At 43.1% G+C, this 24,847-nt stretch overlaps 1 protein-coding gene across 1 annotated transcript in view; it reads left to right on the top strand.

Annotated features, from left to right (window-relative positions):
* The window catches only part of LAMB4 (laminin subunit beta 4), a 99,524-nt gene that overhangs the window by 6,824 nt on the left and 67,853 nt on the right, over window positions 1-24,847 (top strand). The window contains exons 2-11 of the mRNA XM_077864055.1: window positions 491-557; window positions 5,471-5,628; window positions 8,783-8,918; window positions 11,254-11,327; window positions 12,508-12,696; window positions 13,627-13,690; window positions 13,863-14,077; window positions 15,137-15,257; window positions 17,287-17,475; window positions 23,950-24,129. Of these exons, the coding sequence (XP_077720181.1) occupies window positions 524-557; window positions 5,471-5,628; window positions 8,783-8,918; window positions 11,254-11,327; window positions 12,508-12,696; window positions 13,627-13,690; window positions 13,863-14,077; window positions 15,137-15,257; window positions 17,287-17,475; window positions 23,950-24,129 (1,360 nt within the window). The 5' untranslated portion in view covers window positions 491-523. The remainder of the gene's footprint in view (window positions 1-490; window positions 558-5,470; window positions 5,629-8,782; window positions 8,919-11,253; window positions 11,328-12,507; window positions 12,697-13,626; window positions 13,691-13,862; window positions 14,078-15,136; window positions 15,258-17,286; window positions 17,476-23,949; window positions 24,130-24,847) is intronic.

Below are 24,847 nucleotides of genomic sequence, written 5' to 3'. Positions count from 1 at the left end.
ATTGCTTGAAACATACAGTATCATCGTTTTTGGAAAACACTTATGTGCAAGGGAAGCAGGATGGGAGAGCGTGTGGCAAGATACCAACCCCTTTCCTCTGGGAGGTAGCCCTACCGCTAACAATTCCTTCACTCCGCCTGTCTGAACTTCTCTATGTTTTCAATAATGAGTGCATATTGATTGCTGTAACTGAACTTTTTTCCTAGATTAATAAGAGGACAAAAAAAGGTTAAAACAAAAATAAGCAAAGGAAAGTATATTTGGTTTGTATTAGTGCCTACAAACGATTGCATTCTCTAATTTCGAAAAAATAGAAAACAAATACTGGTGAAAAATTTTATACGCTCTTATTTTTTGAGAAATTGGGCACTGTAGATGTTTTGTGTCCCTAAAGAATAATCAGATTTTCGAATCATTGAAAATTGGTGGCAATTATTGATTCTATCAGTGACTGAAACTTAACCTCCCTTTTTTTTTTTTTTTAACCTAGCAAAATTGAATTTAATCATTTCCTGACGAAAGAATGCAATTTCAACTGGCCCTCTTTTGGCACCTTGGTGAGTATTCGTTGTCAAAATCCATTTCCTGCTTTTATTGAAAATAAAATTTTAGATATTGAATATCTAAAATATTTAGTGAATATGTTTTTTTAAACATATCCATCTCTTTTTTTTCCCCATTCTACTGTGTATTTTCATGGTTCTTCTGTTGCATGATTGTGTCAAGCAACTAGAAACTTCTACTCCAACATCTTTACTATCCACACATAGCTATTTCAATCATCTTTAATGGAATATTACTATCAGCAGTAAGTAAAGTAAGATACTAAAGAAAAAAATACTTTCAGATTCTTAATTTACAAATAGAATGCATTTTCATTTTTAAAGAGAGGCGTGTTGTGAATGGAGCACTGGTCCCAGTAATGAAGTCTTGTGAAGAATTTACAGGCAAAATTCCCTGTTGTGAGTAAGCAGCAGCAGCTCTCTGCTAAACAGCCAAATCCTCCACGCCTCTGCCATCTTTAATAGGCTGAGAATAATTTACATTCGTCATAGAGAGGATGTTCCCAGCAATTACCCTCTTTGATCCTAACTTTTCTATAATAGCCCTGCTTCTGGTTACTCAGTACTAACTACACTGCTTAGGATCTTCTCTTCAAAGATTCATGCTGAATTTCTTCATGGTAGCAAACTTGAAGAAGCTCATTTTTAAATTTTGCGATTCCCAGACCCTGAGGCAATCTCCCAGTTAGATTTGCTGGGGGTGTGGAGAGAAGCAGAACAGCTCAAAATAGCAAATGCTCATTTGTCCTCTGTTGAAAATTGTCTGCCTTGGAGAGGTGAGCTGCAGGCCGGTGGGAGCAGAGATCCTTACACTGCCTCCTCCCGGACAATGTAACTTAGATCTGGCCTCAGATGGTCAGAGAAGTGCTGTTTCAATCTACATCTGCCTCGGATGCTCTCTTTGGGACTGAACTTGTGTTCAATATCAGAAGCAACCATTGAGGATCACTGAACCTCCATAGAGGATAACTTCCCCACACCTTGCAAAGATTCAAAACCACAACACAGTTGCTCAGAGACCCCTCCTCAATCAGGAGACCTTTGTCTCAGGAAGAAAGATCTTCAAAACCAAATTAGCTGGAGTGGAAAAAAACCTCAGGGCAACTGGCTGGCTCAGCGGGTGGAGCACACAGCTCTTGATCTTGGGGTTTTGAGTTTGAGCCCCACGTTGGGTGTAGAGATTACTTTAAAAAACCTTAGGAATGCCTGGGTGGCTCAGTGGTTGAGCATCTGCCTTTGGCTCGGGTCATGATCCTGGGATCCTGGGATTGAGTCTCACATCAGGCTCCCTGCAAGAGCCTGCTTCTCCCTCTGCCTGTCTCTCTCTCTGTGTGTGCGTGTGTGTATGTCTCTCATGAATAAATAAATTAAATCTTTTTTTAAAAAAATCTAAGAAAAGAAAACAAAAAGACCTCACTGCAGTAGATTCTGGGTTTCTAAATGTAAGCTTACCCTGATCTAACCAAAGTCTCTAGGATTTCCTATCGTCAAACTACCAACCAGGTTAATCCCACATCATTGGCTTTGGCATTTTCTGGTTTGTAGTTCAACCACAGGCATTTATCTAAAAACTGGTGCCTAAGCACTTTGTCTTATATCCTAACTAAGAAAGATTGGGGACTTGCATTGGCCCCAGGTTTTAGGAACTGGATATAAAGTATAAACCTTGTCGAACATGCATTCTTTTTAAGTTTTCTTGCCCATAATAAATAATGTATGTGTGTGTATTTACAGCCTCTGGAACTCTAAGGTATATGAAAATGTCTCACGTGTTTTAAAAAATGAGAACAATATACAAAATGAGAGATTACCTAATAAAGGTTATTTCTACAAAATGATCCTTCACTTTATAGAACATTTGCTGTGCATTTTCTTTAAATGACCAGATCTAAGTTTATGTTTAATCAGATCCTATCTCCAAGTTACATGTTGTTTTTGAGGAATGCATTGACTCTCTCAAGACATAAGCATCGGGATTCTCTGAATCCATTCCAACCTGTTGCTAATGTGATCATCTGACAGTTGAAAACTTCCACCCAGGAAGAGTATTGCTAAGGTTATCTGTGTTCAGGCATGAAGCTTTAACTGCTTATGTTGCTAGCCACTTTTTGCCAAGTATTTGAGGCCGGAAATTCATATTTGCATTTGGAATATTACATGCATAATAGTTCAGTCTCCCTAAGTCCTAAGATACTTTTATTTCTGAAAAGTACACATCTGATCAAACAAGTTAGGCCAAGTCAGGTTATAAAAACATGTTAAATCTCTAAAGCAGCAATTCCAATAAAAAAATTTCAGGATGGAACTTGTCTAGAATAAATCCCTGGAAGGGAAGTCTTAGCTAATCCACACATAGCATTAGCAGAGATTTTTATACCTGACCTTGTCTTTAAAAGTCTCTGTTTATGGGAGTCCAAATTTCTGATTGGTTATGTATCCTAGAGGTCTAGCAAATAAAAGGAGATCCAGGTTTGGATTTCTGGGTGAATAAAAGGAAAAATCCATGTTAACCAACCTAGGATCATTTATTATATAATAAAGTGAAAATATGTGATGGTGCTAACTCTGTCTTCAAGAAGGAGAAAGCATGTTGTGCCTTTGTTTTGGAGTAATAGTAATCTCTGCAATGAAAATGAAGCCAGAAAATTCCTTGTCAAACCTGATATTTGGTATCCTGTCTGGAAGGAGACATTATGTACCATATTCTTTAGCTATAAAACTATGATCTAGGTATTAATTCCTGAAAATAACCACAAAATGACCAGATGAATAGAATAGGTCATGTGGGGAATGCAGACATAAGAGAAAAAAAAAAACCTACTTTTCAATAGCTTCTGTTTTGGGGAGGACAAGTTGAAGGAAATAAATCCATTAAATGCAAAACAAGACCATAAAAAAAATTCTTATAGTTTCACAATTGAGAAAACTGGAGAGAAACCAAGCCTATTTCACAGTATAGGAATAATTTTCCATTTTATGCCCATCCCTCTCACTCCCTGTCTGCTGGAATCAGGGCTTGGCATAAATCTTCATGTTTCAAGGGAAAAGTATCTAAGAGCAGCTGGAGCAGGCCATAGAGGTGCATATTATCTTAGGGTGTCGGGTTTACTTGATTCACCATCCAGAGGCTGATGGGGTGATTTTGAAGGGACAGAGGATTCCTTGGGTTTTTTTCACTTCTTATTTTGAGATTATTGCAGGTTCTCGTGAGATTATTGCAGCTATAAGAAAGACTACAGAGAGATCCCATCCACCTTTCACCCAGTTTCCCCCAATGGTAATGTCTCACATGAAGATAGTGCAGTATCACAACCAGGGAATGGACATTGTTATAGCCCTTGACCTTATTCAGATTGTACCAGTTGTACATGCGCTCATGTGGGTGTTTTTAATTCTATGCAATTGTATTCATCACCATAGATACGAAGCAGCTCCATGACCCTAAAGGAGCCCTACTACTACCCTTTGATATCCAAACCTTCCACGCTACCTCCCTAATCCCTGACAACCACAAATCTCTTCTCCATCTCTATAATTTTGTTATTCAAGAAATGGAGCCATGCAGTGTATATAACCTTTTAATTGGCTTTTTTCACTCCATGTAATTAGCAAAGTTTTAATTTTGGTGAGGTCCAATTTACTCATTTTTCCTTCGGTGGATCATGTTCTTGTTGTCCTAAAAATTCTTCATCTAGTCCTAAGCCTCAAAGACATTTTCCCATGTGTTATGGGAGTTGTATAGCCTTACAGTTTTATATATTACTCTGTCCATGACCCATTTTGTGTTCATATTTGTAGAAGGTGTAAGGTTTTGGTTGTAGTTCTTTTTTTTATTTTTTTCGCCTATGGCTCTCCAATTCCTCCAGCACTATATGTTGAAAAAGAATACCCTTCCTCCAGTGAACTGCCTTTGTGCCTCAAAAATCAGTTTGGGCATATTTGTGTCGGTCTGGGACTCCAGCTCTCACTATACCCCAAAGCAGCACGATTTGTTCCGTGGTGAGTCTGAACCCAACAATTCAGGTTATAAAGGCGACCAATTGAATTTACATGTTTTAGGAGAAAGTTAGTTCCCAAGGATTTCTTAAATTCTCCAGATGATTTTGTACCAGTTGGAACAATAGGAATAAAAGGTGGATTAAGATTTTTCCTTCCCTGTGTCTATGCATTAGTTTCTATTGTTTGCCCTAAAAATGATACGCAGAGAATTTCTAGTACATATGGGCTGTCTTGGGTGAAGTTTCCTAGATGCAGAGCTTGAGACAGGGATTCATATGTCAGTGATTTATTGAGAGAGGGCTCTGAGAAATAAGAGAATGCGGAGAGAGGAGACAGGATGTGGTCCCAGCTGGAGTGGGGCTTCCACCTCCTCCTGTGAAAGGTTCTGAGCAAAAATTGCACCACAGAGTTGCTCCCAGCCCGAGGCACTGGTGCCAGCCTTTTGAACTGTGTATCCATTAGTCACCAGCTACAGGCTGGCCCAGATAGGGACATGAAGGCAGATGGTATAACCTGGCAGGCTAAGAGATTTCCATTAGGTGGAGGACACCAACAGCATCCGCAACTAGGGTCTTAATGACCAAGAGAACTGGCTTTAAAAATAAATGGACTGGGATGCCTGGGTGGTTCAGAGGTTGAGCATCTCTCTTTGGCTTAGTGCATGATCCCAGGACCCTAGGATCAAGTCCCAAGTCAGGCTCCCTGAGATGAGCCTGCTTCTCCTTCTGCCTGTGTCTCTGCCTCTGTGTGTGTGTGTGTGTGTGTGTCTCATGAATAAATAAATAAAATCTTTTCAAAATTAAAAAATAAATGGATTATTAACCTTGCAACTTAACCAGTTGCTTCTTTAAGCCTTCTGCTGCTACACTTAGACTGCCTTCTATGCAGCTGTGTCTGTTGTGTTCAAGGGTTGCTCAGTTACGTGAAGGCCCAGGATGAATGCAAAAGGGGCGCCTGTCATCCTACCACTGGCGATCTCCTGGTGGGTCGTGGCGCACAGCTCACAGCTTCTTCTACCTGCGGGCTGGACAGAGCCCAGAAATACTGCATCCTCGGCTACCTTGAGGTGGGTTAGGTCTTGGGTTATTTGTTGGGACATTATTGAGTCAATTACTTAGATTTTTCCGAGTACATCAGGGGCCAGCCAGGCAACACAAAAGGAGGACACATCACTCTCCTGAACATCAGAGGCACAGGTGATATAATTCCAAGTCCAGGAAACTTGATGGATCAGAAAATAGGGAAGATCTGCTTCATCTATTTCTTTTTACTTTTAGAATTAGACAGAAAAGTCTCCTCGGTTCAGTCTTTGAAGGGAATTACTACACAACGTACTGTTCTACTTAATTGCATTAGTGATTCCCAGAGAGTAGATTTAATTGACCCACCAGTGAGAACTGATGATCCCTCAGGGTCTCAAGGCCATTATGTCGAATGTGAGTTCTCCTTGTCCTGTCTGGGGTAGAGAGGGGGCAGAGGTTGTAGAACGTTGGATCCCAATGCCACTTGGAAATTGTCTTGCATTAAGGCCATAAGATCTCAACATGAACATATTTTAGTGCCTTTTTTCCCCTTAAAAATCAATTTTATGTAAGGACAAGCTACTTAATAGTTTCTTCCTTCTTGGTACTCTGGGAGAAGAATAAGCATCCAAGGTCATGTAAGTATCATACCTGCCCAGAAGCCCAGGGCAATCACGTCAACCCCTTCTGAAAGAGGATGTACAGGAAGTAAGTTGGACATAAGCCCAATATTACTGGCCCAGGCTTTTCCATGTATTGTTCATTGAAAGCAACTCCTGGAGGTCTCTGGGAAATGCTTTGTATTCTAATTGGTTTCTAGTAAAAGAGGATGATTATAAATAAGTAGAGACAATACCTGAGCACTTAGCACTGTTCTAAGTTTGGGAAGTACTTGTGTCAGAAGACAAATTCTCTACATGTGCAAGGAAATGACACTGTAGAAGTTTTGTTGAATTCTAGGCCAGGTGGGATGGATGGTCCCTCAAGTGACTTTACTAATTCTAGGTTCTCTGGAAAAAGAAATAGTTCTCATCACTAATAGTAGAAACTCTCCAATGTTGGCATTACCCATTTTGTTCTTCAACCACTGGCATTTGCTTGCTGTTGCCATAGCCAACTCATGACATAGCCTGACAATAATTAGGAGTTGATACTCCTATCTTTCAAAGTCACACCTCCAAAGATAGAAGTAAATCAAACTTCAAGGTTTGTTTTGTCTTGAGAATCCCATAAATTTTTAAATCTTAGAGCTGGAAAAAAAATTCTCAAAAGATCTGGGCTACCAGTACTAACCTACTTAAACGTTTGTGTGCCATGGAAGATAATTTTTCCCCTATCTATCATCTAACAAATTGCTACCAAGCCAAACATTCTTCTCAGAAGTTTCAAGTCAACATCGACCCATAGTGTTACCCAAGTTGGGACTCCCATATCCAATCACCACAACTAAGCATCCTTTGTAGCCAGGTCCATCAAAGACTGTGCTTCTAAAATGTTTACATAATAAACCCCAAAGTTAAATACTTTCCCCAATAATTTCCATAGTATTACTGGAAATTTTTTGAAGTCTTGATATCTTTTGATGGAAGCATAGGGCTTCTGCTGCTCTTTTAGGACAGGTCTGGGGCAAGCCTCTCCATATGCAGAATAGATCTCACTTCCATTGCTCCTTACTTTCCAAGCATTTTTTTTTTCAAGTATAAGACTTATGGTGGCCAGTGATTCTAAGATGATTATATGGACCTCTTGAAAGGCTGGTTTACTTTGACAGATGTTAGCTGAAATAGCCATTAAAATCACCACGCATTCGTTCAACTGATTTTTTTTGAGTATCTACTAAGTGCCGGACACTGTTCTAGGCAAGGAGGATACAACCTTATATAAAACAAAGTTCTCACCCTAATTAGGCTAAAACTCTAATGATGGAGACAGACAATAATACAACAACAGTATACTATAGTCTCAAGTAGTGATAAGGGCTTAGAAAAATATTACAAAGCAGAGTAAAGGATAGAGAGTGGCAGAGGCATGAGGGTGGGGAGGTGAGAGTATTTTAGGTAGAGACCTCTCTGAGATGATAGCAGTTAGACAGAGACCTGAAAGAAGGGAAATAAAGGAGAGGGAAGCAGAGAAGAGCTTGTGTCCAGACTGTAAGGCAGCAGAGTTCCTGGTGAACTCAAGGAAGAACAAGAAGTGAGTGTAGCTCCAGTCAAGTGAATCAAGGGGAGACTCCATAGAGGGAAAGGCAAAGAGGTGGCCCTGGTCAGATTGTGTAGCCCTTGTAAGCCATGGTCAAGGCATAAAGTCAGAGTTTGCTGAATACCCACCAGCGCATCTGCTGTTGTAGGCAATTTCTGATGTAGGGTTATCATAAACACCCTCTGCCTGCTTCCTGGAAGCTTTGCAAAAAGGCTCCTCCAGAGTCCTGCAAGTATGAGCCAGGACCAGCTGTGTGGGCCATTGGCAGTCCTTTGGAAGTCCTGGGGGATTTCCTTAGGAGTGTTAAGTAAGTACAGCTACAAGTAGGCACATTAAATTAGGCAAACCCAAAGGCCAGTCTTGGCAGTTGCAACCTTTGCAGGTCTTACTACCAAGTAAGGTAGCTCCAATTCACTAATAAGACCTTCTAGTCTGCAAGAAAAGGGGGGCAGGCCTCTGTGTTATGAGTTGGATGAGAATCTTCTATGAAAACCACATATGTTGACATAGGGGTTTTGATCCTGGAAGTTCTTCTGCCAGAAACTATGTCTGAGAGAAAAAGGATGGTTGCAGATAACCTGGTGGCCAAGTGTTTTGTTAATTTGGTGGCCAATTTTGTTAATTTTTTGCCAAATACTCAACTTCTGACTAAAGAAAGTAATTCCTACTCAAAGACCACATCCTGATGATTTCTCTACAGTTTAACATAATCTCCAGATCATCTGCCTCTTGTAGAAGAAAAAAATGAGCTCCACATAAATTTGCATTTTTTATCCCGAATGTATCAATTTATAAAATTTCTGGGTCACATTTCTATTGCGTTTGTCATTGTAGTTAAGTACCTATTGATGGAAAAATTGATGTCTTGTTATTTCCTCTGCTTTTTATTTTTAGCCAGATTGAAAGACAAATATAGTAAGTACAGCTTGTTTTCAGATTCAGGTCAACAATAAGTAATTATGACCCTTTATTTTTTATTTAAATGATGGTCTTTTCCAGGGGGAGCAAAAATGCTTCGTCTGTGACTCAAGATTTCCATATGACCCGTACACCCAATCCCGCAGCCACACCATCGAGAATGTAATTACAAGTTTTGAACCAGAGAGAGAAAAGAAATGGTGGCAATCAGAAAATGGTATGATTAAGTTCCTTCCCAGGTTTTCATTTCTTTGCACTTTTAATAAGATGTCTTTCTCTCTGTATGATCTCAACGAATTCACAGCAAGGCGTCCCGTTGGAGTACAACAGCATCCATGGAGAATGTAAAGAACAGACTTTATTTTTATTCCAGGAAAGGTGACTTTCCTCCAGAGAACTCAAAGTGTATTTTAAGCACATAACTCAGAGGGCTCCACTCTTTCCATGTGCAGGAAGACAATATCTGTGCATCCTTTTGTTCTTTGTTAAAAAAAAAAAAAAAAGAAAGAAAAAATGGGATACTTACAAGGTGCTGGTAACTGAAGCCTAATATAAAACACACTGGTGTAAATGGAACCAACAGCCCCCCGGGGGAAATCTGAGAGTTATTACCATGTACTTTTTTTCCTTCTGCAGCACAGGCAGGGAGAGAGAAAAAGAACACTTCATTTCTTGCTTCAAGCCAAATATTTTCATATAAAAATCGAATTGAAAGGGTAGTTGGGTACTGGCTGAAGTTCTTCCCTTCTTGGATTTATGCCCTTCTCTGTTCATGAACAATTATGGTATTGAAGCTCATGCTGGCCCTGAGTATCTCTATTTCTGAGGTGCCCCGATCAGGACCCCACAGGGGTTCCTCACATCCCACCCCAGCCTTGGGTATTCTGTGCTTCAATGAATGGAGGCTGGCTCACTCATGATGGCTCTTCTTCAACACCAATCTGGAACCCTCAGCCCATGAAATGATTCCATTCACCACATCTCTATATGTTGTACTGGGGCTACAATCCCATAAATATATTTCCCACAGGGGATCTTAGACTGTTAGGGGAGTGTGGGAATTATAACGTAGGAGCATAATGTAGAGGGCAAGCATTATATGAGGCTGTTTTTCTCTGCCATCCATTGGACAAGCACGTGATTGGTGTCTACTAGAAGGCCAGCTCACTTTGGATTCTAGTTAATAATATCTAGTTGGGCTTTCCTTAGTACGTGTCTGGTGGCCTTTCAACAGCCACCTGCCTTCCCGGATGCCATGTTTGCTTAACACCTGTTTTAAACCACCTGTCCTGCATAGGTTCCCCATCTCCTCACAGAAAGAATGCCCCTCTGTCAAAGCTGATTGCCTAGAATAAGGGTTCTCAGCCAAGAACTTTTGAGAGGGGGGAAAGGAAATGTCCATTCTAGAAAGGGTGAGGAGCCCTTGACCCGGAGCCAGGAATGGGGCTGCTCACTCAGACCAAACCTTCCCAAGGAATTTACTCTCCAATTAAAAAACTGCCTCCCATTCATTGCAGCCCAGGTACTGCTCTCAGAGCTGTACTCTCTGGTACTGGAGCGCCTCGCCACACGCGCTCCTGGGCACTCACCACATAGCTGATCCAAATTGAGATGTGCCAGCAGCATAAAACCATTCCAGATTTCTAAGACTTAGTTTGGGGGTGGGGGTGGGGAATGAAGCATTATCAATAGTAAAATAAAGCATTTTTATTGTTTTTAAAATGTTGACTATATGTTATATATTTTGGATTGATATATTGGATTAAATACATTAAAATGAGTTTTGATATATTGGATTAAATACGTTAAAATTAGTTTTTCCTGCTTATTTATACTTTTTTACATGTGGCCTCTAGAAAATCTTAAGTGACTCCCATTCCTACTGGACTGTGCCACCTTACAGCGATCAGGGCTTCTATCATGTCCAGACTGGGCCGACCCCCCGCCCCCATCCCGGCTGGGTGAATGGCAGCTGACCATCTCCGTGCAAAGCCCTGGCCAGGATACTTCTTTCTCCTCCATGGTCACAGAGGAGCTGCAGATTCATTCCCCTTGGAGTGAGGACTCCAAGGGGAATGAATAGTCCAGGCTGTGGTTTATGCTAAGTGGCAATAAAACTAGTCTAAGTGACCGTTAAGCAGCTGCTAGACGAAAAGGGTGTGTCAATTTTTACCAGGCTCTGGGTTGCTAGCATCACATTTCCATGCAGTCAAGAGGTGAGTCCAGAAAAAACGAGCCCCTGCCTTCCACCTATGGGGAGTGGCCCAGAGTTCCCTTGGTGGTAATACTGCCACACAGTGGCCATGCGCACGGCCACCGTAACCTGGATGTGGGCACAGTTGGTCCGGAGAAACCTAGCTTGCTCCCAAACAGCCTTTCTCCTGGGCATGCAGTGTCATGGGGAACAACTGGGAAAGACTAGGAAAGAGTGTTGATCCCCAGCCGTGTGATTTCAAGGGGGCTTATTATAGACAAGCCACAGGGAGGGATTAACGTAGTCAATAGGGGCCTCTTAAAATCACTGATTTTCTTCTTTCTGGATTTTTCCGTAGGTGTTGATCATGTCAGCATCAGATTGGACCTAGAGGCATTATTTCAGTTCAGCCACCTTATTCTGACCTTTAAGGTACAGATCTGTGGGCTCGCCTGGGATTTCACTTCCTTGCTCCTGGCAGAGCACAGGAGGCTTTGTAAATCTCTACTCATGCTGTGTCATTTGGGTTTTGGTCCCTGACCAAACAGGGTCAGGGTTTTGGAAAACAAAACCAACAAAATTAAGCAAAAACAAAAACCCCAATGCTCATTAATGAATCACTTAGGTGGTTAACAAAAAAAGAAAAAGGAAAGAAAAAAGATGAAAGAAAAAGAAAGAAAGAAAGAAAGAAAGAAAGAAAGAAAGAAAGAAAAGAAAGAAGGAAAGGAAAAAAGGAAAGGGAAAGGAAAGGGAAAGGAAAGGGAAGGAGAGTTACAAGATAGAGCAGAAAGGAAACCACCTAGCAGTGGGATGATAGGGGCTGCAAGAACTAGAAAAATACTTTCCAGGAGAAAAAGGCAGAAAGTGGAAATTATTTAGGGAATTACAGAAAGGTTGTGATTGGAAAAGGTAGAAAAATGAAAGGATCCTTACTAAGCATAGTTAGAAGCCAGAGAAACCCTTTGCTGTACTCATTCCCAAATCATTCATCAAAATTCTAATTTGTCATCAGGCTGGAAGCTGAGTTATGGTTATAAAAAAATGACAATAAAATTTTTAAAAGGTGTGGGGAAAAGCCCCACAAGTGTTTGCCCTCAAAGAGCGCACAGTCTGGTCAAGGATACAAACATACAAAGAGATTTTAAATCATAGTGTAAAATGATAAGTGCAGGAACTGACATGTGAGCCGAATGCTGGCAGGTTCCGTAATGGGGTGAACTCTGCTCTAAGGAATCAGAATACGCTTCTTGGCAGATTTTGGAGGAATTTGCCAGAGAAAAGTGTTCTGGTCAAAGAAAACCACATACAAATTGCTGTAAAATATCAATTACAGTGGCTTTTAAAAAACTGATATCCTCTCCTCCTTCGATGAATAATTCACAGAGCCCACACACATCTTTTAAACAGAACCAAATTCTAGGCGAAGTAGACACTCATCAAAGTTTGCCCCCTGATTGGAAAGAGATTTCCAGTCTCTTTGTGCTCATTGTATGATAGGTTTTAAAAGATAAAGTTTGGAAAATGGAGATTGGGAAATATAAATATTCAGTCTGAAGCGGATAATGAAACCTGCCTTTGTGAAGCATTACAAGTTTACCTCATGTTTTCCTAGACTTTTCGGCCTGCTGCAATGTTAGTTGAACGCTCCGCAGACTATGGACACACCTGGAAAGTGCTCAAATATTTTGCAAAAGACTGTGCTGCTTCCTTTCCCAATATCACATCGGGCCAGGCCCAGGGAGTGGGAGACCTTGTTTGTGACTCCAAATACTCGGATATCGAACCCTCAACTGGTGGCGAGGTAGCATTTCCATTCTTGGATTTCCCTGATAGAAATTATACCTTTTTTGCTAATGTGGTTCATTTAAATGAAAATTTAGGTAGCATTTACTGAACTATAACTTGAGTTGTTGTTGTTGTTTTAAAATGAACGTGTCTAAATTGAAATGAGCCCTGTATTCATTTCAAACTCAGGAAGATAGTAAATGCCTCATAGGAAATAACTCTACGGGGGGTACCTGGCTGGCTCAGTCGGTTGAGCATTGGACTCTTGATCTCAGCTCAGGTCCTGATCTCAGGGTCGTGAGTTCAAGCCCCATGGTGGGCTCCACGCTGGGTGTGGAGCCTACTTAAGAAAGCAAAGAAGAATGATTCTGCACAAGGGTGCTCGGCTAAGAGTGAGTGGAGACTGAGACCCAGGCTGGGCACCAGGGCACGAGCACCCAGAGGAGGGAGCATCTGTTGCTAACCCTTGGGACAGGCTAGCAGCACCCCTAGTGCTAAACCACCACCCAGACGGAATCTGCCAGGAGCTTCCCCTGAGCAAAGCTGGTGACTGGCAGAGGGTCAGAGGATGAGTGGGCCTGGGAGGTATTATTTTATTGGGTAGAATGAAAGAATTGGTGGCCGAAGGCAGCTCTAGAATTTGCTGCCAGACCCAGATTGATGACAACCTGCTGAACTGTGATCCCATCCCTCGACCCCAACCCCGGGCAGGAGCTGTCAGGACTTCTGTCTTTACGAACCACTTGGCCATGAAGAGCCAGAATGACTATTTAAGATCTTTCACTCATTTTCATCCCTGGCACTCAGAGTCACGTGAGAGCTCAAATAATAATCTGTATCCCACGCGGGGGGAGGCAGTGGCTCGGCCAACACGCTTCTGTGCGCGCATCTTTAACCCTGCTGTTGGCGTGCGATGCTTATACCTTCACCTACGTCTGTTTTACAGGTCGTTTTAAAGGTTCTGGATCCCAGCTTTGACATCGAAAACCCTTACAGCCCCGACATCCAGGGTATGAATTGCGCTCTGTGTTTTGGCACCGACGCCTTCCTAAAACTTTCGTGTTGGGAGCCCTCCTCGTCCCTGCGTGTCCACAGTGCACTGGGGACGTCGGGCGGGGAGAGATGCCTTGACCTGATGATGCCACCTAAGTGTGCCTTGCTTGACTGTGTCGCTTTCTCTAGAGCTTGTGACGTTAACAAACCTGCGGATAAACTTTACGAAACTCCACACCCTGGGGGATACTTTGCTTGGAAGGAGGGAAGAGGATGCCCTTGAAAATTACTACTATGCTGTGCATGCGATGGTGGTGCGGGGCAGCTGCTTTTGCAACGGCCACGCCAGCGAGTGCGACCCGGTGCAGGAGGCCCGCGGAGACGTCTTCAGCCCGCCCGGCATGGTGAGCTGCCCCGCGACCCCAGGAGCAGCGGCCTGGCACACCTGCTGCCCTGGGCTGTCGGACCCCTACGTGGGCATCCACGGCCCAAGCGACAGCTTTGCATTGGGGCAGGTGTCATTCCAGCAGCTGGGGGCGGGGGCCTTGGGGTCTCCTGTGGATCCTGCTACAGAGGAGGTCATGAGCGGCGTGTATAGTTCATGATTTCTGGGGAGCTCCCTTCTTTGTGTACTTGGTTTTTTTTTTTTTATAGGGAATGGAACTTTGGTGTCAAGGACCTGTCATCCCACAAACATTTCTTGAAGGTACAGAGCCCGTACTCTGTGCCAGGAGGCCTGAGTGTCACCCACCACTGTAAAAACGGCCTCTTCATTCTTGCCCTGGGCACAATGAGTCCTAATCCTGACCTCTTCCCGGCTTGGGACGAGTCTTCAAAGAGTGATGTAGTAGAAGGATTGTGTTTTCTCACAGAGTCCCGAGAGTGCATCTACGAAATTTATTTTATTTTATTTTATTTTATTTTATTTTATTTTATTATTTTTTACGAAATAATTTTAAAGTATTAGCCACGATCAGACAAGGCTGGAGGCCGAAGTTCTTGTACCTTCCCTGTCAGCTGCCTCATATTTCCCTAGAAATAGAGCTTCTCTCTTTGAATTTGGACATACAGGGTGTTTTTCAGAAAAACCCAGAGAATCACACATTTTTCTCCAGTTTCTTTGTTTTCTAATTCCCTCTTTTCCCCTTTGCTCCTCAACCACCCCCTACTCTCTCTCTCTCTCTCTCTCTCTTTCTCTCTCTCCCCATCCTGTTTGTCCCTGTGCCATGGGCTGCAATCTGTTGCCCTGAAACTAGAATTCAGAAAGGCCAAGAAATGTACTGCAAGTGTTTCCCGAACATCCTGCTTTTTTTTCACAAGTTAAAAGCTGGGTAAGCAAATAATAAAAGATAGTCAAGGTTGGTGTTGTCACTACCAAGGAAAACTGAGACCTGGAGAGGTGCCCGGCCTGCTATTTCATTTTTCACTTAAAGAACCCCAACGTCCTCCTCTCACACACGCAGGTGCACGGTCGGTGCGTCTGCCAGCACAATACAGACGGCCCGAACTGCGAGCGCTGCAAGGACTTCTTCCAGGACGCCCCGTGGAGGCCGGGAGCGGGTCCCCAGGACAGCACCTGCAGAGGTATGCGGAGAAGATTCTCGGCCTGCACTCAGGGCGCTCTGCACTTCCTTCTCTTGAAGATCGTGTAGCTCATTTCAGTGGGGCTGCAGGCAGCAGGGGTGATGACCCGGGCTCCGAGCTCCAGCTCTGGGATAGCTTCACGTCTCCGGTGACCTCCCATAGAAGAATACCGACTTCCCAAACCTTTGCACCAAAAATGAATGTTAATTTACAAAATGAGACACTATGCATGTCATGTGGTCCCTTTCTAGAGGAGGGGCAGAGCCACGTAATGGTGGCATCCGTGGGGACAGTGCCGCTCCAGCATCGGGCAAACCCCAGGTCTGGTACAGAGATCCCTACTGTGTTCCTGAGTAATCATACATCCCATGAACTGGGTCTTTTTTTTTTTTCTTTTTTTTTTTAAGACTTTTAAAAATGTTATTAATGAGAGAAACAGAGGCAGAGACTTAGGCAGAGGGAGAAGCAGACTCCCTGCAGGGAGCCTGATGCAGGACTCAATCCCAGGACTCCCGGATCACGCCCTGAGCCAAAAGCAGATGCTCAACCACTGAGCCACTCAGGCGTCCCCATTAGATGCATTTTATTTATTTATTTTTCTTTCATTTTTATTTTTATTTTTTTAAGGTGGGTATTTGTTGTTTCTTTTTTTTTAATTTTTTTATTGGAGTTCAATTTGCCAACATACAGCATAACACCCAGTGCTCATCCCGCCAAGTGCCCCCCACCCAGTGCCCATCACCCAGTCACCCCAACCCCCCGCCCACCTCCCCTTGCACTCCCCCTTGTTCATTTCCCAGAGTTAGAGGTCTCTCATGTTTTGTCACCCTCACTGATATTTCCACTCATTTTCTCTCCTTTCCCTTTATTCCCTTTCACTAATTTTCACATTCCCCAAATGAATGAGACCATATAATATTTGTCCTTCTCTGATTGACTTACTTCACTCAGCATAATACCCTCCAGGTCCCTCCACGTCGAAGCAAATGGTGGTCTTAAACACATAGGACAGACTAGAACCACCTCTAACAGGCTCTCTGTATTTTTGGTCAAATTTTTAGGCCAACAGGGGAGAAGGTTTTCTTGTAATGTGTCCACTGCCTCTGAATTTTGATGGACTTCCCTACAAACTGCTTACTCAGCTTCTTCTCCCAGGCTGGGGTGGTGGGGAGGTGGGGAAGTAGGCTGTGAGGGAGTGAGAGGTGCCCGGAAGAGCTCTCATGAAAACATCCCATCCATGAGAGTCACAGCTGGCAAGACCTAGCCCAACAGAGCCTGAGATCTTGCTGTTTACACGGAAAACCCAACAAGGCGCAGCGCCAACAGACTTCACCACCAGGACAGGCCAGGTCCCTTGCCCTGTTGCTCTGGCTGAGCCCAGCTGGGCTGCAGGTGACCTGCAGCCACTCTTCTCTCTCTCCTGCCCATAGAGACGGAGAAGCAGGCTGGCGCCAGCTGACAGCTTGTCTAAGAGTCCTGGGCCCTGCAGAACCGATGATATAAGAAGTCAAGTTTACAAAGCCTAAGCCAGAGAAAGTCTTCTTTAGTGGAAAACAACAAAATCACACTCCAGGCCTTCTGGAGCCTCCAAATGATTTACTTTTTTTTTTTTTTAAGATTTTATTTATTCATGAGAGACAGAGAGAGAGACAGACACAGGCTCCATGCAGGGAGCCCGATGCGGGACTCGATCCTGGGACCCCAGGATCACACCCTGGGCTGAAGGCAGGTACTAAACCACTGAGCCACCCAGGGATCCCCATGATTTACCTTTTTCATTTGATATGTATTTTTTTCATTTGATATGTATTTTTAAAAAAAGCAAATACTAAACTCAAGGAACACATATAACAGACAGTGTATGGGCAGAATCAGAGCACCAGAAAGATCCTTTGAAAGCACCTGTGCTCATCTGTGTGTACTTGGGGGAGCTCTAACAAGCGATGAGGGCTGCGGTGACTGGTGCTGGGAGGGCCACGCGGTGTCCCCCAGGGCCTGGCCCATCTCTCACCGCCCCCTCCTTCCTCAGCCTGTCGCTGCAACAGCCACTCTGACCGCTGTCACTTCGACATGACGGCCTACCTGAGCAGCGGCGGCCGCAGCGGAGGGGTGTGTGAAGCCTGTCGCCACAACACCGAGGGCCAGCACTGTGACCGCTGCAGGCCCCTCTTCTACAGGGACCCGCTCAAGGCCATGTCCGACCCTTACGCGTGCATCCGTGAGTCCCCGGCCTTGGCCCGTCTCTTCTCCGCGTGGGGTAGAGGCCCCCGTTGGGCTGCCAGCCCCCCTTTCCGCGCTCGGGTTAGCAGCATCCCCAAAGCGCCCGATTTAGGGACCTGGGGGGCTTGCAAAGCATCCAGCTCTAAGAGCTTTCATTGTCACCACCAGTTGGGCCAGATGATCTGGATCCACCCTGGTAGCCCCATGCCAGGGGCCAACAGCGGTGAATATGGACACTACTGGGATTGAGCCGGGAGGGGGCAGGTGGTTTCAGAAGGTGCCGCAGACACCTGCGTGTCCCGGAGGTCCCCGGGGGAGTGGCTGACCACAGATGACCTGACTCACCTTGGCCGCTGGCTGGCTCCACTGAGGATGTCCCAACTTCTCCACGTGCCAGAGCAATAGGTGTTCATTCAGCAGAAACTTTGGATTCTTTTTGGTTTTTTTTTTTTTTAAGATTTTATTTATTTACTCATGAGAGGCAGAGAGAGAGACAGAGACAGAGACACAGGCAGAGGGAGAAGCAGGCTCCATGCAGGGAGCCCGATGTGGGACTCGATCCCGGCACCCCAGGATCACGCCCTGGGCCGAAGGCAGGCGCTAAACCCCTGAGCCCCCCAGGGATTCCCTGAAACTTTGGGTTCTGTACTGGATCTTTCCCCAGGTTAGCCTGTAAGGGGAAGATCCTCTCTCCCGATGCTGGGCGGGACAGCTGGGGGCAGCCCAGTCAGTGCCCAGTAAGTCACATGACACATTCAGCACTTCATGGTACAACAGGCCGCGTGGCAGATGACTTTGCCCAACGTCAGCCAGTGTAAGTGTTGTCAGCACCGCAAAGGCAGGCTAGACGTTGGGTAGGCTAGATGTATTAAATGTATTTTCTATTTATGAAATTTTCAGCTTATGATGGGTTTATCAGCCCCACCTTAAGTCGAGGAAGATCCGTAGTGAAACTGGCTGCAACATCTGTCTGGCGGTAGACAATTCAGTTTTGCTGATAAGATGCATATACAGATATTACCTTCCTTTTTTTTTTTAAGATTTATTTATTTACTTGAGAGAGAAAAAGAGAGCATGAACGGGAGGGGTAGAGGGAGGGGTAGAGAGAGTCTTAAGCAGACTCCATGCTGAGCCCAGAGCCTGGTGCTTGGCTCCATCCCATGACCCTGAGACCAGGACCTGAACCGAAACCCAGAGTCAGTGGCTTCATTTACTGCACCTCGCCTCCCCTCTCCTCTCCTCTCCTCTCCTCCCTTCCCCTTCCCTCCCCTCCCTTCCCCTCTCCTCCCTTCCCTTCTCCTCCCCTCTTCTTTTCTTTCAAGAGAGACAGCCCCCCACCCATGCTTCTTTTGTTGAATCTTTAAAAAATCTTTCATTTTGCCTTTAATCTCAGCTTTTAAAAATGGAATATCTTGTACATATAAAAATAATAGAGAATAATATAATAAGCACCCTTCTGCCCACCAGCAGCCGCGGCAAGAAAACATGGTTTCTTATGCCATCAACTTCAGGACCTTAATGAAACATGATAAATACTGCTGGTGCCCCAGGAACACACCTGCTCCATCCGTTACCCTCCTTCCTGGGGATAAACTCACACATTTAGCAATAATTATCGTTACAATGCAGGCATACAAACAATATATGTTGGCTTGTTTTCAAACTTCAGATAAATAATAGCACGTGGTACATATCTTTGATTATTTGGTTCAACATTACATTTTGGAGATTTGTGCATATTGGGTAGCCCTCATTCTCCAATGTTTTTTTTTTCCTCTCTCTCTTCAGGTGGTATTTATTTATTTACTTACTTACTTATTTATTTATTGTTGAAGTTCGATCTGCAACACATTCTCCAATGTTAATATCCATATGTAATATCTGTATGGAACTCTTTCTTCCCATAAATATCACATCTATTTGGCCATTTTGCTTTTGATGCTTCAAAAAAACATTCTTGTATAGGCACATGCACAAAACCTGGCCCCAAGAGTCCTACCAAGGAATGGGATTGCTGAAACATAGGGTATGAACTTCTGCAAACTGACTACCCGATACCACATTGTTCCCCAAGTGGAGGTACCAACGAACACCCACACCCACAGTGTGAGTAACCCTGCTGCTCTGCGTCCTGGCCAACACGTAGCTTTGTCACACTTCCGTTTCTGCTAACGAGAAGTCATCTCATCATTACTGTAATTGGAATTTCCCTGCAGGAATGAGACCAGAGTGAGACAAGCAAAGCACCCAGGTCCCAGCACTTCGGGAAGGGTGATGTAAGTGATGTAAGCACAGGTTGACACCTGCTATGGGCACTAAACTGACAGCAAACACTTCCTTATGGTCTGCGCCCCAGGCACCTTGCTCGTCTCACCCTGGCCCCAGCACTGCTGTCGACTCCTGGAGTAGATAAATACTCCAACTGGACTTCCAATGCCAAGGGCCAGTTCCTGGGCTTGAGATCTTACTCGACTTCCAGACTGACAAGTAGCTTGTTGGATGTGAGCAGAAGACCTGAAAGTCCCGAGTTAAAGACAAGGGACATCATTACTCGTGACACCGCAGGCAGCACAGTGTTTGTACTGGTGTGTGTTCCCGTGTCCCTAAGTCCTGAGTTCCATGGGGCAATTCCAAGGATGCCGGGTGGGTCCTGCACACCTGATGAGTTTATGTCACAGCCAAGGAACACTGGCCTTGAAAGAGTCATTGCTTTTATTGCAAGGGGAAGATGTTATCTCCTCCTTCGAGGTAGCTTGCTGAAAACACAGGCTTGAGAAATAGTTGGCACACTCGGCAAAAAAAAGTTTGGATGCCCGGGACCCATGGAAGGTTGTCTCTCCCGAGACACAGAAATCCTGCCTCTCGAGCTATATCATCAATATATTGTTATTTAGTGGGGAGGGGTTTGCTTTAAAACTACTTCAAACTTCATATAATCATAATACATGAAATGAACTCATATACAGAGCTAATTCATAGCCACCTGAATATGCACAACCTCCTAGATTTCACACTTTAAATCCTCACAGTGTAGAAAAAGCATAAATGAAGTTTTGGTTCAGATTACTTAGTAGGTTCAGATTACTTAGTAGGTTCAGATTACTTAGTAGGTGCATAACATTTTACCTTACATGACCTGTTTAAAATTGATAACAGAGAACTGAATGAACTGAATTCTTTTTTTTTAAGATTTTATTTATTTATTCGTAGACACAGAGAGAGAGAGAGGCAGAGACACAGGCAGAGGGAGAAGCAGGCTCCGTGCAGGGAGCCCGATGTGGGACTCGATCCCGGGTCTCCCGGCTCACACCCCAGGCTGCAGGCAGCGCCAAACCACTGCACCACCGGGGCTGCCCAGAACTGAATTCTTAAAACAAATATTTCTTTAAATCAGTGTCCTAAATGTCCTACATTTTTTTACCAGAACCTATAATCCATGCCCTACCGCCATACACACACACACACACACACACACACACACGTGTGGACCCACGTCTTTTATGAATGCTTTAAACCCTATGCTTTTATACAAGAAGAAATTGCTCTCTTAGGTGGAATCAGAGGAAAATATAATGTTTTAAGACAGATAATCTAGGAATCTGGAAAGAGACTGGAAGTGACTAAGCCAGATTTTCGCATTAACTAAAGTCTTGTTCCTTAAAAACCACTTAGTATTGGGGCGCCTGGGGGGCTCCGTAATTTAAGTGTCTGCCTCGGGCTCAGGTCATGATCCCAGGGTCCTGGGATGGAGCCCCATGTCAGGCTCCTAGGTCAGCAGGAAGTCTGCTTCCCCTGCTCCCCCTACTTGTGCTCTCTCCTTTGCTTGTTCTCGCTCTTTCTGTCTCTCATATAAATAAAATCCTTTAAAAAATCACTTAGTATTAACTTGATGATGTTTCTGAAGGGAACTAAGAAAATTAGTACTCAGATATGATGAAATCAAGAGGTTGTTCTTTATAAACAGGGAGGATTTTTTTTTTAAAGGAAGGGCAAATAAGGAGCTTGTAAAAACAACTTTCCTGAGCTTACCCGGTTTCCCTAAACACGCATTTATGTGTGTGGGACTATGTGTGTACAAATGGCATTTATTAAGACTGACTAGTCTCCTATTCAAAAAAAAAAACCTCTAAATTGTCTATGTTTGAGCCTAAATATTTACATAATCAGATTCCAGGCATAAGAGTTGACTGATTTTAAGTCTTCTGTGATTAAAACACGGTCAAATGTGATACAGAAAAAACACAAAGGTTTGGGAGATTCAACCCCTGGTAATGGGAGTTTGCTGGAGCTGTGTGACGCCAAGAAATTGTGTTGGACTTCTAGCCTCTCAGGGCCATAGCGCAGGGTTATCCCTGCGTAAAGTTACCAGCTATTCACCCACAGCCCTTCCCCAAAGGATACTTCTGTCCAATATGATTGCATTAAATCCTGGAGCTCAGTGCTGACCCTCTGGAGTGTCTCCTGAACAAAGCTGACCTTTTTCCTTTTGGCTCCTTCTGAAATGAATTCAGTTTATTCCTTCCTTTCTAGAAGCAAATGCATTTAATTAAAATAAAATTCTGGTTTTCCCAAACTAAGCAGAACCGAATGCTATTTTTCCATAATAAGATTTTTTTTTAAAGATTTTATTTATTTATTCATAAAAGACACAGAGAGAGAGGCAGAGACACAGGCCCTGCAGGGAGCCTGACGTGGGACTCGATCCTGAGGTCTCCAGGATCACGCCCTGGGCTGAAGGTGTCACTAAACTGCTGAGCCACCTGGGCTGCCCCATAATAAGATTTTATTACCAGTCACGCTCCAATAACAATTGAAAATTGAAAGGTTCTGTCAAACAACCACACATTTGCTTCAATACTTCGAACAGCTAGGTTTTTTCCCACCAAACTCACTAACCTAAATGGTTGTAATATAAACATACCCAACATGGCTTTAGATGGGAGGGGTTTGTTTTTATTCATCCAAAGTAATCATGTGTAAATGTGAACATTATTATTTCTGAGAATCAGGATATCCATTTTTTAAATCTTTATTGAGTTCCTTAGGAGTGGCATCCCTTGGGAACATAAGGATACGAGAGACCTTGGTACCAACAGACTTGTCCTCTCTACCCAAGCCACATGGACTGCTGGCCCAGCCCCTCCTGGACACGACCCCTCAAAAATGAGGGGGTCACTGCCTCACTGGGCAGCTTTCACCGTCCGAGGGCTCTTTCTTATACTCACATCGAGCTCTGCCTGCTATGATTTCTCCCCTCTGAATTATCCATGCCGTCAGCACCCTCTTCCATCTCCTATCCTATCTTTCCTTTAGTTTGTACTGAACAAAGGGGGTCGGGGTGGGGGGCACTTTTGTTGCTCTTTTGCTACAGGAGACCATTTGTCTCATTTTGCAGGATCTCTTCACCCAAGCTTTGGCCCTGCCAGCAGATTTCCAAAAACAAAATGGGGATATAAATTTTTCTTGCTATTCTCCCCCTATCTTTCTTGTAAACACTCCTTCCAGGATAAATTAAAGAGAATAATAGCATTTATCCTTACTTTTCTGTGATGGGAAAGGGCAAACTTACTTTCTTAACCAGACTTCAGAGATTTAGTAAACATATTATGTAATGTTTTTTCTCTCATGACCCTTGATGATATGTACATATTTATATATATATAATGTATATTTATATATTATATATAAAATATAAAAAATATTTTTATATTTATACATGTAATATGTAATATATATTTTTATATATATTTTTATTTTTATATATTATATATTATATAAAATATATTTATATATTGCTTCCTTATATATTTATATATAAATATATATAATTATATATATTGCTTTTTATATTGCTTTCTTCTATAATATATTTATATATTTTATATAATATATAATATATTTTATATATAAAATATAAAAATATATAATATATTTATATATAGAATATATATTTAAAATATAAAATATATAATATATAATATAAAATCTGTGTTTGATGCTTTTGTGTATTTCAGTACAGCATCCCACACTTGCCTCCAGACCTCATTCTCACCTTTGGAGTCTCGTTTCCTTTTTTTCAGTCTCTCTTTTATTGAGGTGAAATTGACATAACATAAAATTAACCATTTGACAATGAACAGCAATTTATTAGCCCAAAGTTGTGGGGTCAGCATCTCTATATAACTCTGAAACATTTTCATCACCCCCTAACTTAATCAGTGTATTCTTCACATCCAGTTTTCAAAAACAATCTATATATAATGAAATTGTTCAACATTTCCCAAAGCCCGAGATCTGGGAGACATTTCTGAACAGCCCTAGCCCACTGGTCTAGCTGTTTAAAGATTTAGTTTATTTAAACGTATTTAGTTATTTAAACAAAATAAAATAGTTACAGCGTGAGTAAAATGCTATGTTTATATCTCTGGTCTCCCATAATTTGGAATTAACTAATGCATGTCTGTGTCCCCAGCTTGTGAATGTGACCCAGACGGGACCTTATCGGGTGGCGTGTGTGTGAGCCACTCTGATCCTGCTTTGGGGGCTGTGGCCGGCCAGTGCTTGTGCAAGGAGAACGTGGAAGGAGCCAAGTGTGACCAGTGCAAGCCCAACCACCACACACTGAGTGCCACTGACCCCATGGGTTGTCAGCGTAAGTCAGCGTGGCGGTGGGCCAGCCTGGATGAGGTTTAAGGCTTGAGGCTGTCTCTGTTGGCCCTAAAATTCGGTCGTATGGGAAATACCCAAGAGTATTGCCAGCCTCTGGGTTTTCTAAAGTGATGCAAAAAAAAAAAAAAAAAAACCCTCCCTCTGACCAGCACTGAGGAGGGTACTTGATGGGATGAGCACTGGGTGTTATACTATATGTTGGCGAATTGAATCTAAATTTTAAAATGTAAAAAAAAAAAAGACCAATAAAAATAAATAAGAAGAGTTTAAAAGGTAAGAACAAACAAAACAAAACAAAACAAAAAAACTTACTGCAAATTTTAGTACTTTAGTGGAGATTTTTCTCCTGGAGGGCAGCCGAGACTATTATATGGTACCAGCAGGGGGCGCTCACATTTCCCTCCTGGAGCAAACCTGGGGAAAGGCCAAGAAATTAAATGCTAAGTTGCAAAACCTTTAGAAAAATGGTCTCTGACTTGGACTTTCTCACACAAATTCGTTAAATTTACATTATGCATTTATGCATAGATTTATGACTTCATAAGCAGTCTTCAAGTAGTGGTTTCTTTTCCCTTTTTTAAAAATTATTTTTCCCCTTTCTTCCCATATCCCTCTTGGAATTGGTCCTACAATCCCTGGCAAAGAGAAGACAAAAAAACACAAAACACTAAAGAGCCAAGGGAGACGTTATGGGGAAATAG

This window comes from Canis aureus, chromosome 21 (assembly GCF_053574225.1).
Source record: "Canis aureus isolate CA01 chromosome 21, VMU_Caureus_v.1.0, whole genome shotgun sequence".
Taxonomy (NCBI): Eukaryota; Metazoa; Chordata; class Mammalia; order Carnivora; family Canidae; genus Canis; species Canis aureus.
This window is presented reverse-complemented; position numbering and strand designations above follow the sequence as displayed.